Below are 14,923 nucleotides of genomic sequence, written 5' to 3'. Positions count from 1 at the left end.
AACAATATGATGTTGATGAAATAGAACACAAGAGGGAGAGCATACTCCACTAGTAACCCACTATGCCACAAAGTATAATTCACAATTTGCATGGGTTTCCCCACTTGTTTCGTCTCACTCTTTTGTTGGAGGTAATAATAAAACAAAATAAATGAGAAACTTGGATTGTATATGATATAGAACCATCAATTAGGTGGACGAGATTGAGAATTTAGTAGGAATTACAACTGTGAGCCGAGGGTCCAATTCACAACAGCTGGCTTTGACTCAGGGCTCTTGAGCTTCTCGCCACTTGGTTGTCTTTTTTCCATTTTGTTTTATGCTTTCTTTTGGGCCTGTTTGTGCTGATGCCGCAACATATTGCATTTATTTTCGTTGAGACTCTTGCACTACTTGTATGGACGTGGTGGTTGCTTTATTTATAAAGCGGGTTGAAAGCCTGATTTAGAGTCCAATACACACCATTTTAATAAAAGTGGAGAGGCAGAAAGGGAATAATAAAACTAGAGAGAAGTTCATAATCCTTCATGAAAATTTGCGCTATCATCCCTTAGCTATGAATTTCTATTAACCGAAGGAGGGAATCAACTTTCTATCCCAAAATAATTCTTATTAGATGCCAAGCATAGGATTATGACTAAAATAACTCGCCATGTATAATCTCGGTACAAACTCCCTCTCTTAAACTCACATTCCAAATGTTGTCAAACATGATGTAGGTTTGGTCATCTATACGACACTGAATCCGTTCCCATGCCTTCTACAAACCTTTTGTCACATTATGAGCTGGCCATGTTTGAAATCTTTGCCCTTGGCCATCAAGCAGGGCTTAACCTAAAATTACTATGTTTGTGAGGACATCCTTCATTTGGGACAACTAATTTTCACTTTTGTCGCGGCACAACCCACAGTTGCAATAATTTGGAATAATTTCTACAATCCATCTAATAATTTGTTCAGTTATATGGAGGGAGGAAAGTGATGGGACAGGAGAAAGACATGCATTAAGGTGGTACGCCATGTTATTGTCAGATTTCATATACACGACTTCTGTATTATGTTGTTTTGGATGCATCATAGATGAATATATATGGGGAAAAAGTAAATGCACCATATTTTCATGAATATTTTAGACCTCTGGGAGGTTGCTACCAAAACTTCTATAGAAGTTCCACTAGAAATATAGTGACATCTAACTTATTTTTGCTTGGAGGGACGCCAAGAAAGAATAACCCTATTTAAGAATCCTCTGTATATCTTCATGTTGTCTTCAAAATGGGATCTTGGTGTGGTTTCACAACAAATACAATTTGACTAATAAATAAAAGCCACACCTGGTGTGAGAACTCTACCTATTTTATGAGAAAATCACACCCTCTAGATATGATGGAACATGCAATATACACGTACGTCAGGGGAAAATTCTTATTTTTTTTTAAAGAGCAAGCAACGTAGTTAGTTAAGAAAATCCAAATAGTACAACCAACATAACCAAGTGGCAAGCTTGGTTATCAGTCACATTTATATGACGAACTTTTGGAATGACTTCCATATATATAGTGTGAACTATGCAACCTAGTCATCAATTAAACCACGCTAGCTTAATTGCTATAGTGCAGAATCCATCAGGGCAAGTTAGTTTAGCAGCCAGAAAAAAATTATGGGGATAAGGGAAATGCAATACAAATTACAACATACGTCCCTATATTGATAAAAAAGCAACACCAAAACTTCTTCCGAGAAAACGTTGATTTTGAGAAGAAAAATGCAACCACACCGCTCCAAATTACACCTAATAGAGCATTTGTTTTACGATAATAGAGCAGTTGTTGGTGCAACGATTTTTTTTCTCGAATACGGGTCGAGCGACTGTCCTAGTGAAACATAACACGGTAGACAATTTGGAATGGAGTGAGTAATAAACACAGCATTTTAGAGAGAGAGAGAGAGGCTGAGACAGAGAGAGAACACAATCATTTCGCTCTGTGTTGATAAAATACGTAGTACTCCCTTGCTACCGATGCATTAGTCACACTAGTAGAATGCTTGTGCGTTGCTACGGGCAAATGATGGTAAATAAATTAAGGGGCAACTATACCTAAAAAAAATTCTCGTGCCCGCCGCTTTTATTTTTGACCATCAGATCCACCAAATGGTCATCTTCCTCCCACACCATCTTCGTCCTCTCCCATGACGGCTCCTCCTCCTTACCCGTGGCCTATGCAGGCCTAACCGCCTGCCTCCACCCTCCGCGGCCGCCTGCTATCGCTGCCCTGCCCTCGCATCAACCTCCCCCATCATCGTCTTGCCCCCCCCCCCCCCCCCCCCCCTATTAAGTTTCGGACTTGCTCTCGCCGGCTCCCACTCATACATGGCTCAGCATCGCCGTCCCCACCTTCGGCCTCGTGAAAAGCAAAAAGTGATTAACGCAAAAAAAAATTAGGCCTTTGAGATTTCGCAAAACCGATAAATCAAATAACGATACTTTCAGATACGTACTTCACGTTGCAAATTTATCATCATAAGTGACTAATCAATGAACAATTATTTGATGTCACAATGATGTAATTTGTCTTTCACCTGAAGGTCCACATGAAGCACAGTCTCTTCTATCATTTTCTTTACCAAATCAATTACAACCTATGTTCCTAAAAAATTGGAAGTGATTGTACAAATTTATCAGTTACTCGTGTCTAGTGGCTTGTCCTCTTTGTCACCACACTACACCAAACATTGAGCTTCACAATAACCCCAACAATTATCCCAAATGAGTTTACCATCTTCCTCGACAACAATTGTGTGGAGCTGCCAAAGTTGCGGACTTAAAAAAAATACAATGAACATGAGCATTGATGGAAAGGGAACAGTCGCAACACGATGGCGATCTGACCTTGGGGCGCAAATTCGTTTTCATCCTATGCCAACTCCTTTGGTGTCTACCTCCTTTCTCTCAGCTTCATCGCCTCCCTCCCTCCTTCCACATCCCCCACCTTTCTCCTTCGCTTGTCGCATCATCTCCATCGATGTCTATCATTCGTATCGCCTAGCTCGCTACCATCATTTCCTCCTACTCCAGCTCGACAAGTCTGTCTCAACATCACCTTCCATAACGCCTTGCACAACAACAACAACAAAAAAACATAGATCACCTTCATGACGAGTGAGAAACTACAACAATTAGGAGTCACCTTTGCCCTATTGAAAGATATTTTATGTTAAGGTCAAGCAAAATAGCAGAAAACATACACCGAAACTTGATAAGTTCAAAGGCGAAAAAATAACATTATTTGAAGTTCACCATCGTTTGGAAATCTTCCTTTAACTTTAGCAAGTCTATGGAAACTTGACCATGGATGCATTCCTAAAACTTAAACATGTTCCAGCATGACCATCGCCCATCCCTCGACCAACAACTTAGCTACACAAATTGTGTATAAAAAAAGTTAGCAATAATTGTTTATCGTTTGACTCGAAAACATAACAAGCAAATTTTCCTTGCAAGTAGGTTTACCCTCCTTTGAAAAAAATAAACAACAAATAGCTCCATGTCTAAAAAATGGGATGGGAGGTCCATTTAATACAAATGAAGTAGCACACATCATCATAAGTACAATCTGCAACCAACCGTAAATTAACTTTTTTTCTAATGATCGAAGTTGTACAACAAGTTATTCTCATACCTATTCTTATTGACTTTGAACTGAAAATCAAATTACTCATCTGCTCCGCAACAAGCACCCTGCCGCATCTTACCACGGACTGCCCACGGGGATAGGCTAACGAAGGCCCTAGTGATGCCAAACATGACCTGCCGCCGCCGGAGCCGACGGGCAACACGTAGTTGCACTGCCAGAACACCTCGGCCTGCAGCCAAGGCTTCACTGTACTAATCTATTCTCAAGTACCATCTCCATAAGAAAACTATTGTCAGGTTCAGAGAACATACCAAAACTGAGTTATGAAACAGAAATAAAGAAAAAACAAATCAAACCTCTATTGGGATATTGCATGTGTGGGCCTAAAACCACATCGTTGTTCCGGTCAGAGTACTGAACATTAAGAGCAATATGCACTCTGCCTGCTAAATGAGGCACACAAAATGAATATCCTACCAATGATGAGAACTTTAGAAAATCGTTAATGAAATGGAGTTAAGATTGTAAACTATATGAGGCGTGGTAAAAATTCACAAATGGAGTGAGGTATACGTACGACAGAGTATAATATGTGAATGGTAAAATGATGCCTCCATTCAGCACATGGATTAGTAGTTATAACACAGACATAATGTGATAGCTTATAATCTAAACTAAAAAATCTTTGCCGCCACCTAACTATAAGTATGAGCATCCTAACAAAATAAGAAAAATTGTCCAACAACAATAACCAAACAAGGGATGTCATTAATCGGATGTAGGTTTACTGTGCTGCCAACAATAACTTTGCGCTAATGTGAAACATATCAAGGTTTTTTCCAGAGGAAATATTCTGCAATTGTCAAGGATAGGTAGAAGTTACAATAAAAGTTTGGTTTACCATATAACAAGAACACATATCTCGCAAAATTCACTCCACTAAAAGGCACATTTTCACCAGGCACATTTTCTTTATGTCCATCTACGTGAGTATGAATGTAGTGTAAAAAGTAGAAAAATGTCACCATCTGTCCAAACAAATATTTGTACCGATCAACTACAATTAAGATAAAAGTTGAGAATTGTCTTAGTCGTCTTATACCTGAAGCTACAAAACCATCAATGCCTTAACAATATGTGTGCGCCTTTGTGGCGACGAAAACCTGCAATTCCTCATGGATACATTGATCATACATTCGTGTTACTGTGGTAGAAGAAAACACTGTGAAGTGCAGCATATCCACAACAATTCAGACAAGGGTCGCCTCCAGGCCACTGCATCGTTTGTGGCCTCGCTGTTGACAGTGCACGTGCATGCACATTCAGATATGACGACTGATATATGATCCATTAATTTCAGATATCCACTAATCATATCAGCTCATCTGGAAGGATCCTCCATAAATATGAAAAATCAGGTTTCATTGCTTATCAGTGTATCCTCTTGAAAGAAGTGTTCATATCATTCGTCAGAACAACCTTCAATCAAACGGTGAACATTGTAAGGTAGAAATAACCAACTGATTAATTATTGATCAGTTTGCAAAATGTGTTTTGAGTTTTCGAACCAAATTTCAGTGAGAACCTTTTCTCTATTATGCCTAAAATGTATACCCAGCAGGAGAATGTAATTCATAATCTTCTGCTCTAGGAAATCACAACACTATCCAAGAGATGCACAAATAAATACTATCAAAATAAATGAATAACTATTTAGTTGCATGCTGTACCTATTTCTTAACAACCAAGAGATGTACCAAGTTAAGAAATACATAATAGAGGAATAAGTGTTCCTAGGGATTTAAGTACCCTTACAATTTGACATCAAAGGATGTGAAGAACGTGATCTGTCTACAAGTACATATGGACCTTAATAGTTTAGTTCTAGGCTCCAGCAAGTTAGTATAATTTCAGGTGCCCCCAAGTGGCATTTAGATAGCAAGATTTTCTCAAATAATATTATTTTCTGAAACAAGAAAAACACAGTAATCACGTCGAAGAATGATGGTTAACACCAATTCAAGAAAACAAGAGAAGTGCAGGTTTCCAATGATTGAATATGTTGTGATCAGTCAATAGTATTTTAGAAAACATCAGACCATTACCTTCAGAGTTCAGACTGACAAGCATTTGTAGATACCCAACTTCTAGTCCTCTCCAACACAAGGAATTAACCAGCGGCAGCGCCATGTCAGCACGAGCACAACTTGTGTGGCAAGTCGGTCATTTCACAGGGAAGACTGGTTGCAAAGATTGCAAAGTAGCAGCCGCAGATCAAATGGTGCTCAATGGTGGACTGGTGGTTCACCTCATTATTCAGTACTATATCGGCGGTACCCATTGCGTGCAGAAAGAGAATGGAAGGGATTTTTCTAAGCCCGCAGCAACTCGAGCTGCTGGAGCCGCTAGACCTCCTTGCCGAGGATGTTGTATTGAACCATGCTGCCTATGGTGCGCCACACCTGCTGGAGGTCGGCCCACGGCTCGCCGGGCGCCATCCGCTTGTGCAGGTGGCAGTCGAATGTCCGCCCCAGCCGACCACCAGAGGCCTCGCGTCCAAGATTCTGAACGTCAGCACGAACTCATCGTCCCACCACCGCAGGTACCCGCGCCTGATCCCGGCCTCCGACACCGCGCTCTTCAGCCGCCGTTCCTTGGCCATTGCCCACCGCCTATACGCAAAGCTTCCCGGACTTGGCCATGAAGTAGATGCCCTCACCGGTGTTGGCCCAGTCCCGACGCCGAGTATTTCCGGTGACGGCAATATGACTGACGACGAACGACGATGACAAACGAAGCTCACTGACGAACTCGACGAAGTGCTTTTACGTCGAGGTGCACCGCAACACAAAGCTAGCCTCCTGCTAGTTTATCTCCAATCGATTCTTCCTGACGTGTACTAGTACTAAGCACTAGCACCTCTAGCCGGGACACAATACGAGCACGTACGCACACTTGATCGATCTGTACTTTGATCGACTCGGCGCAGGCTACGTACACGAACACTTGATCGATTTGGATGGCCACAGGACCGTATCGGTCCTGAACTTTCTTTGTATTGATTTGATCTTGATCGGTACAAAGATTATAAGGGGTGGTTCTATATATATACTAGTATAGCTAGCCTATACATAAACCTATTAGGTGACTGACTCCTAGTCCGAGCCGGCTAGGAGACGGAGACGTGTTTAACTCCAACAATCACCCCCCTAAACACGACGTCATCATGTCATAGCTCTGACGCCGATTCTTCTTCTCATCTCCAAGATCTTCTCTCGGTCCAAACTCTTGGTCAGGATATCCGCCATCTGATCATCGGTGCAAACGTAGTTGACCTTCATCTTACCTTCTTCCACGCAGTCCTTTATGTAGTGATACACCGTATCAATGTGCTTGCTCCTATCATGCCGCACTGGTTCTTCGCGTAGAAAAGTTGTAGACTTTCCATCAACATTGAGCACCACTTGTTCCGGATCTCGATCCATGAGATCACCGTGCAGCCTTCCTAGCCACACACCTTGACACATCGCAGTGGCAGCTGCAATATACTCTATTGCATCAACTGCGGGTGCTTTACTCTTCTTGCTCAGTTCAAGACGAGGTTTCATTGAAGCTTCAATTAGATTGCAACCTTTCATGCCACAGTTTTCAAGTATCTTCCTTGTGTATGCCTCCTGGCATAGTGTGATCTCCTCTGTCTTTTGATGTACCTCTATCCTGGGGTAGAAGCTCAAAAGACCTAGATCATCCCTCTTGAAAATCTCCTTCATTTGTAACTTGAACTTTGCAATCACCTCTTCATCTGCTCCAGTAATCAATAGGTCGTCGACGTAGATGCCAACTAGTAGACGATCCCTTCCTTCACCTCTCTTGTACATTGCATGCTCTAGTGGGGCTTTCTCAAATCCAAGAAAAATCAATGTCCGATCAAGTTTGATGTTCCACTCCCGAGGTCCTTGCCATAGCCCATACAAGATTTTGTGTAACTTCAGTACCTTGTGCTCTTCTCCCTCTTTGATGAAACCCGGCGGTTGATTCACATACACATCTCCTTCTATCTCGCCGTTCAAAAACGCGGAGTTTACATCCATGTGATGTATCTTCCATGATTCCTGAGCCGCGAGAGCGATGAGTAATCTCACCGACTCCATCTTTGTAATGAGAACGAACACTTCTTCGAAGTCCATACTTTCCTCTTGCACATACTCTTTGGCCACAAACCTCACTTTGTGGTTCATGCACCCTTCAACATCTTTCCTGACCTTAAATTTCCACTTGAGCTCTATCGCCTTTTCATTGTTGGAAAGATCCACAAGCTCCCATGTATTATTGTCATGGATCGACCCCAACTCTTCTTCCATAGCATGACGCCAACACTTCTTTGTATTTGCGTCCGCAAATTCCATCGGTTCCTCAGGGCTTACTAGACACCGTCGCCCACTCCTTTTCACCTTTACCGGGTCAAGCGTCCGAAGAGTATTCTCCAGATATGGGTGTAACACTGGCTGTAGATGTATTGGTGCAGGTGATGGTGCCCTTTCCTCCAGTGCTTTTGGAGGCAATGTAGGTGCCGAAGTGGCATCTTCTTCCACGTACAACTCTGCTAGCAACCGCGAGCCACCACTGACGCTCGCTTCTGGGCTGACATGTAGAGTAGCAGACTTGCTTGCTGGTTGGCCACCAAGTGATACTACCGCTGCATCTTTTCCCCTTGGAAAACTTTCAGGTGCCACCATGTATGAAACATGAGGCACATCCCCACGTGAGCCCTGTCCTTCCTTAATGCTACAGCATTTTCTTGGACCACGCCCAAGTGGGATGCGTCCCTGCTGCTGGTCACTTGAACCACGTCCAGCCGGGTCTTCTCCGGTTTCTGGCTCGGTTCCCACGTGTGTTCCATCAGTTGGACCACTGCGTCGAACATTGATGGCTGAGTAACGAGGCGACGAGCCTGTTATGCGCTCGCCTGGTGCGCCCGTTCCTGGGTTGCATGCAACGCTACCGCGCCCATCGCCTTCGAGCCACGACGTGATCTCTGCTCCATGCTTCTTCATGCTTGCGCTAGAGCTCATCAACAGGGATCCACTCGATATACCCAGGTCCATCCTCACGCTCGTGCTAGAAGACGTATCCCCAGTGTCATTACTTTCGACACAAGTTACAACAGTTGCACTTTTGTCTGTTGTTTCTTCGTGGACTTCCGGCGCGGCGTACGTCTTTGATTTTTCTGGACGCGTCACACGGATACTGCTTCTCCATGGCCGAGCGCATGCAGCAATCGCTGCTTCCGCTCCAGCAAAGTTAGCAATTATGCCCATGACATCGTCGTAAGTTTCGGAATCACCCCCCACATCTGTAGTATCGACACGAGTTTCCGAATCATGATCATGAAGATGAACTTTTTCTTCCACGAGCGCGACAATTTCTTTAGCCGGCACTCGAAGAACTGGATCCTCCTCGTCCACGAGTTCAGTCATCAACATCATGTCACCATCGTCACCTTGCTGGGCCATGAGCGCCTTCTGCTTCGGTGCTTCCTCGCAGTCAGCCTTGAAGTGGCCAAGGAGGCCACAGTTATAACACCTCACTTTCCTGATGTCAAACTTTCTCCTTGGTGGTGGTGCAGCCTCATCCTCCGAGTCGTCGTCCGAGTCGGCGAAGTTCTTTCTCACCGAACGCTGCTTCCCCTTCTTCTTGCTGCTGCTCCTGGATCCGCCTTGCTTTTCTAGAGCGTCCCACTGTGCCTTCGTGAGCATCACAAGCTCGTCGTTCCTCCCGTCCCCAAGACTGTACCGCATCCGCTCGTCGTGAGCCTTGTACCGTCCGACGAGATCGTCGATGGAGAGAGTCGCGAGATCGACGCACTGCTCGATCGCCGTAACAATTTGCAGGTACCGGGGAGGGGCCGCGCGCAAGAACCGCCGGACAACCGAGGCCTCCGTGAGGTTCTCTCCAAGCGCGCGAATCCGATTGACGAGAGTAGCCACCCGTGAAGCGAACGCATCCACAGACTCATCATCGCCCATGACCAAAGTCTCGTAGTTCCTTAGGAGAGTTTGGAGATTGGCTTGCTTGACACGGGTGTGTCCCTCGAACATGAGCTTCAAGGTATCCCACACCTCCTTCGCCGTTTCTTTGGCGATCAGGTGTTGGAGGACATCCATCGGCATCACCGAGTAAATCGCCGACGCTGCCTGCCGATCCTTCCGGTGCTCGGCTCCCTCCTTCTTGAACGCGTCGCCTCCGGGATCCACCGCGTCCCATAGCTCGTTGGCGCGGAGACCACACTCCATGAGGGCCTTCCAGACCCCGAAGTTCTCGCGATCAAACTGTGGATACGACGAACTCGCCGGAGCAGCAATTACTTTAGCCGCACCGGAGTACTCCGCCAGCTGCTTGGTCTTATCGTCGTCCGCCATGATCCTCCGTTACTAGAAGACCAACCTTGCTCTAGATACCAATTGTTGGCCCAGTCCCGACGCCGAGTACTTCCGGTGACGGCAATATGACTGACGACGAACGACGATGACGAACGAAGCTCACTGACAAACTCGACGAAGTGCTTTTACGTCGAGGTGCACCGCAACACAAAGCTAGCCTCCTGCTAGTTTATCTCCAATCGATTCTTCCCGACGTGTACTAGTACTAAGCACTAGCACCTCTAACCGGGACACAATACGAGCACGTACGCACACTTGATCGATCTGTACTTTGATCGACTCGGCGCAGGCTACGTACACGAACACTTGATCGATTTGGATGGCCACAGGACCGTATCGGTCCTGAACTTTCTTTGTATTGATTTGATCTTGATCGATACAAAGATTACAAGAGGTGGTTCCATATATATACTAGTATAGCTAGCCTATACATAAACCTATTAGGTGACTGACTCCTAGTCCGAGCCGGTTAGGAGACGGAGACGTGTTTAACTCCAACAACCGGAGCACCGGGTCACGTACCCCGCCGCGTCGCCAACCAGGGCCACGCGGCACGGGCACGGGTGCTCCGGGATCTGGTGCGCCTCCACCTCGATCACGCGGCACCCTACAATCTTGGGGCCCGCCCGCGCCTGGATGCTGGACTGGAGCTTCTTGATCTCCGGCTTGGCGACGATAGTGCCGGTCCCAACGCACAACTGCATGTTGGTCTCCATAGGGGAGGGAGGTCTCGGCTAGTGGAAGGATGGCGGCAGCGACGTGCGCGCGAGCAGGACACCCTCGCTCGGGAGTTAGAAAAAAGGGGTGGGCGTTTGTTTTCTCTAGGGGAGGCTCTATCGTTGATTTGGTAGAGAACAAATAGGAAAGGAAGGTGATAAAAAGTTTCCTGTTTTCCTGCGTGAATAGAGATACGTGGGACGGAGCGAGGTGAAGGAGTTTGATCCAGAGAGCGGCGACACATTAATTTTCTTAAAATCAATCATTTGTTTCTTAATTAATGTGATTGAGCGATTTAAGGTAAGTCTAATTAATTTAGATTTGGTCTTTAAAGATTCATGATTGATTCTTTCACATAAAGGTATTACTAAACCGGTGATGCGAAACATGGAAAGTTCCGATCCGTTTAGATTTTTTTCGTTGTGTGAGAGGGTGACGCGAAACTAAACTGGTGGAGTGGGGGAGGGACGAAAAAAACCAACGAAATAAAACGGTTGAAAGTGGGGTGGACGAAAATAAACCGTACTATTCAATCAACTCAGACATTAGGAGTGGAGATTACAAAACCAAATAATCCTAAAAAATTAGGCGCGGTGCAGTAACTATCTACCTCGTTTCCAATTTTTTTGCCACGAGAAAAGAACTCAGCCAATAGGAAACGTGGGGCATGTATGCATTCAATGACTTAAGACTACTTAGTAGTATAACATGCAGTAGTCAATTCTCTGCATGCAATGATATTAATTAGCAAATAAACATCAAGTTCTCTTGTTTTTATCCACCTTAATCGCAGTGCATAATTTAAGATGACTTAGGCTGGTCACAGTGGGGAGTATCATATATAGTATCATGCATATGATACTAGTGTATGATACTACATCTATAGTGTATAGTATCATAGATTAGTATCATAGGTGGTCTCATTTATTACCATGCATGACACATAGTAGCATCACATTTATTATGTTACGGTATCTATCTACGTTACTATAACCATCTCTCTTCTTTAATTCCCTGCCACATAAACATGTTTGCGAATCCCAAGTGCATGATACTACTTATGTTACTCCCCGCTATAGAGGGAGTAAATAAATTTAATGCATAGCTATAACCAGCCTTATGCATCAGCACAGAGGGAGTAAATAAATTTCTCTCTTTTAGTTTTCTTCATCAAGCACTCAGACAACAGAACAAAAATGTAATGTCATCATGGGTATTTCCATCAGTAGATTTGGCGGTACATTATTCCGATTAATCAAAGCAAAGAGTGCATGCGTTGCCAAGCTTGGGAATAGAGAATCCACATCACCAGCCTCGTAAAATTATGCCTGTGTCCCCTTCTAGACACGCATTCTATAGATGGTGATAAAGAAGAAACTACTCACTACTAGGAGAAACCCTATAGGTAGTTATTACTAGTGGCGCATAGTGAAGTCACCGCGCTACTGCTAATTAGCCGTAGCGTGGTCTGGGAAGAGCGCTGCAGGTAGATGTTATATGTAGCACGGTGCATTAGACCCGGCGCTACTCGTAAGTGAACCTTACCCTCCCCCTCCCCCCGCCCCCCGGACAGGTCAAAACGGTAGCGCGGTCTGTTGGAAACAATGGTACTGGTAAGTGATCCACACCCTCGGAAGGTGTGACCCAGCGCTACTAGTCGACAGCACGAACAGAAACCCAGCGCGGCCGTCCGGCTCGATCGCGACCTCCCCACTCTCTCTTCCCTCTCTCGCACCTATTCTAGGGTTGCTCCCAGCCGCCACCGCTGCCGCAGGTCCACTCGTCGCCAGCGGATAGGTTCCTCTCCCTCCGTTTCTCCTCCCCCTCTCGCCCCCGCCGCTGTCGCCGCCCCACTCCGGTTGCCGCCCTACTCCGCCGCCGCCCCTCTCTGCTGCCGCCCCCACTTGATCTGGCCGCCTCCCCACTCCTCCGCCGCCCCACTCTGGTGGCCTCCCTACTCCGCTGCCGCCACCCCTCTGATCCGATCGCCGCCCCACTCTGCCGCCACACCCCCACTCCAGCCGCTGCTTCGCCCCCACTTCGATCGCCTCCCCACTCCGCCGTCGCCCCCACTCCGCTCGCCGCCCTACTCTGCTGCCGCACCCACTCCGATCCGGTCGCCGCCCCCACTCTGTGTTTGTAGTGTATATTAGGATTGACATTGTAGAGGTAGGCTTATGTGATGTTTGTTGGTAGAGATTGGCTTATGATGTTTGTAGTGTATTAGCATTGACATAAAGCCATGCTTGTGATGTTAATTTGTAACTAATTATATTGTCATTTGTATTACCTATATGTTCTTTAAATATTTTCTTTATATATATATATATAGGACGCCAGTTTGGGACACCTAGGTGCCTGGGCACCTTGCCTATCCATCGCTGGATCGTGCTTAGCGACTGATTTGGAAACCAATATAAATGATTTAATTACTAGTTAATTTGGCAGGCTATAATTCTTTAACCGTCCATGCATGCATGTCACATCATAGAAAAGGAAGGTCATTAAAATACCATAGTGAATAAAAATCAACATTTATTACCTCCTTATATAGCACTTATTTATTCGTAAAATAAATAACTACGTATGTAAATAGACGTGTATATTACGTAATTTCAGTAGTAAGTATATACGTACCCATCACATAATTGGGTATACACATACACATACCCGTACATGTACTTTATTTGAAAAGCACGCGCGTATGTACATAATTTTTTAGGGGTATATGCATACCCCGTGTATGTACATAATTTCTTTGTTAGATATACGCATACCCGCGTACATAGTATACCTTGATCTAAAGAGGATGCATGTAATCATGTATATATCTTTCCTTTTTATTGTGTCATTCTCACTCCACCAATTAATGTGTGTTTTAATTTTATTCAAATCAATAAATGCAAATGGGTGGACATGTGAGCTATTAAATGCTAGGTGCCTGGGCACCTAGGTGCCCTAAACAATTTACCTATATATATATATATATATATATATATATATATATATATATATATATATATATATATATATATATATATATATATATATATATCTCTGTGTGTGTGTGTGTGTGTGTGTGTTTTTTCTAGAAATATTTGTTGTTGTTCTATCTGATGAATCCATGGATTGCTTTTCTTCTCAAGTACTCGTACGTGAGACAATGATCTTTCTTATATTTGTCTATCCGATGAATCAATGCATTGCTTCTGTCTATCCGATGTTTTGTCTATGTGATGAATGCTTGCGTTAGAAGAAATATTGATGTTTGTATATCCGATTAATGCTTATAATAGGAAAATGGAGCCGCCACCACCACCACCTTGTTGACTGTGCAAGTCAAGGTGCACCAGCAGCCTTGCAACTGGCACGCTGTTCGGCATCTATTTCCAGCCGAGTTTTCTTCATGCGGCGGTAACAAATTATATGAAACTTATAACAATTATTTTGTATTTAGTGTTATTGCCATTAATGCATTGTGTGTGATCATTTTGTTTTTTCTTACATAGATCATCCCATGCAATGTGAGGTTGGAATTCAACAAGCTGACTGGAGACACTGTGACCTTCGAGGCTCCTAGGGGCCCTTATACTATGGAGGTCAAGAAAGGACGAAATATGTCCCAGATGGGAGGAGATGGATGGGCCCGTTTCAACGCCCACATGCGTATCACTGGGGGTGAGTTGATCAGCTTCTCCTTCAGAGGAGAAAGACCCAAGCTAGCCGTCATCTATCTCAACACGGAGGAACACTAGTAGAAAACATGGCTTTGGTCCAAGCTCAATCTACCCATTAGTCCCGGTTGCATTACGAACCGTGACTAATGTGAGCATTAGTCCCGGTTCGAGCGGCTTGCGCGCCAGGCAGGCATTAGTCCCGATTTAAATGGGATCTTTAGTCCCGGTTGGAGCCACAAACCGGGACTAAAGGGTGCGATGCCCTTTAGTCCCGGTTCAGACTAAAGGTGTTCTGAAATTTGTTTCTTCTTTTATCATTTATTTTTTGTTTTTAGTTTCTGTTTTAAATTGCTTATATCTTTTAGGATATTTGATGTTTTTGAGTGATTCTTTTTGCATTAGATTCAAAATTTTGTCTAGTTTCTGTTTGTGCCATTACTTTTCAATTTTGATT

The 14,923-nt window shown here is 44.4% G+C and overlaps 1 protein-coding gene across 1 annotated transcript; it reads right to left on the bottom strand.

The window, feature by feature from the left end:
• Nucleotides 1-6,859: 6,859 nt before the first annotated feature.
• LOC141042750 (uncharacterized) lies at nucleotides 6,860-10,054 on the bottom strand. The gene has a single exon (XM_073511633.1). It carries the CDS (start codon nucleotides 10,052-10,054, stop codon nucleotides 6,860-6,862), a length of 3,195 nt encoding a protein of 1,064 aa, XP_073367734.1.
• Between the last annotated feature and the right edge of the window lie 4,869 nt (nucleotides 10,055-14,923).

Source organism: Aegilops tauschii, chromosome 3, assembly GCF_002575655.3.
Source record: "Aegilops tauschii subsp. strangulata cultivar AL8/78 chromosome 3, Aet v6.0, whole genome shotgun sequence".
Taxonomy (NCBI): Eukaryota; Viridiplantae; Streptophyta; class Magnoliopsida; order Poales; family Poaceae; genus Aegilops; species Aegilops tauschii.
The sequence above is the reverse complement of the archived record's forward strand: the minus strand, read 5'-3'. Positions and strand labels throughout refer to the sequence as shown.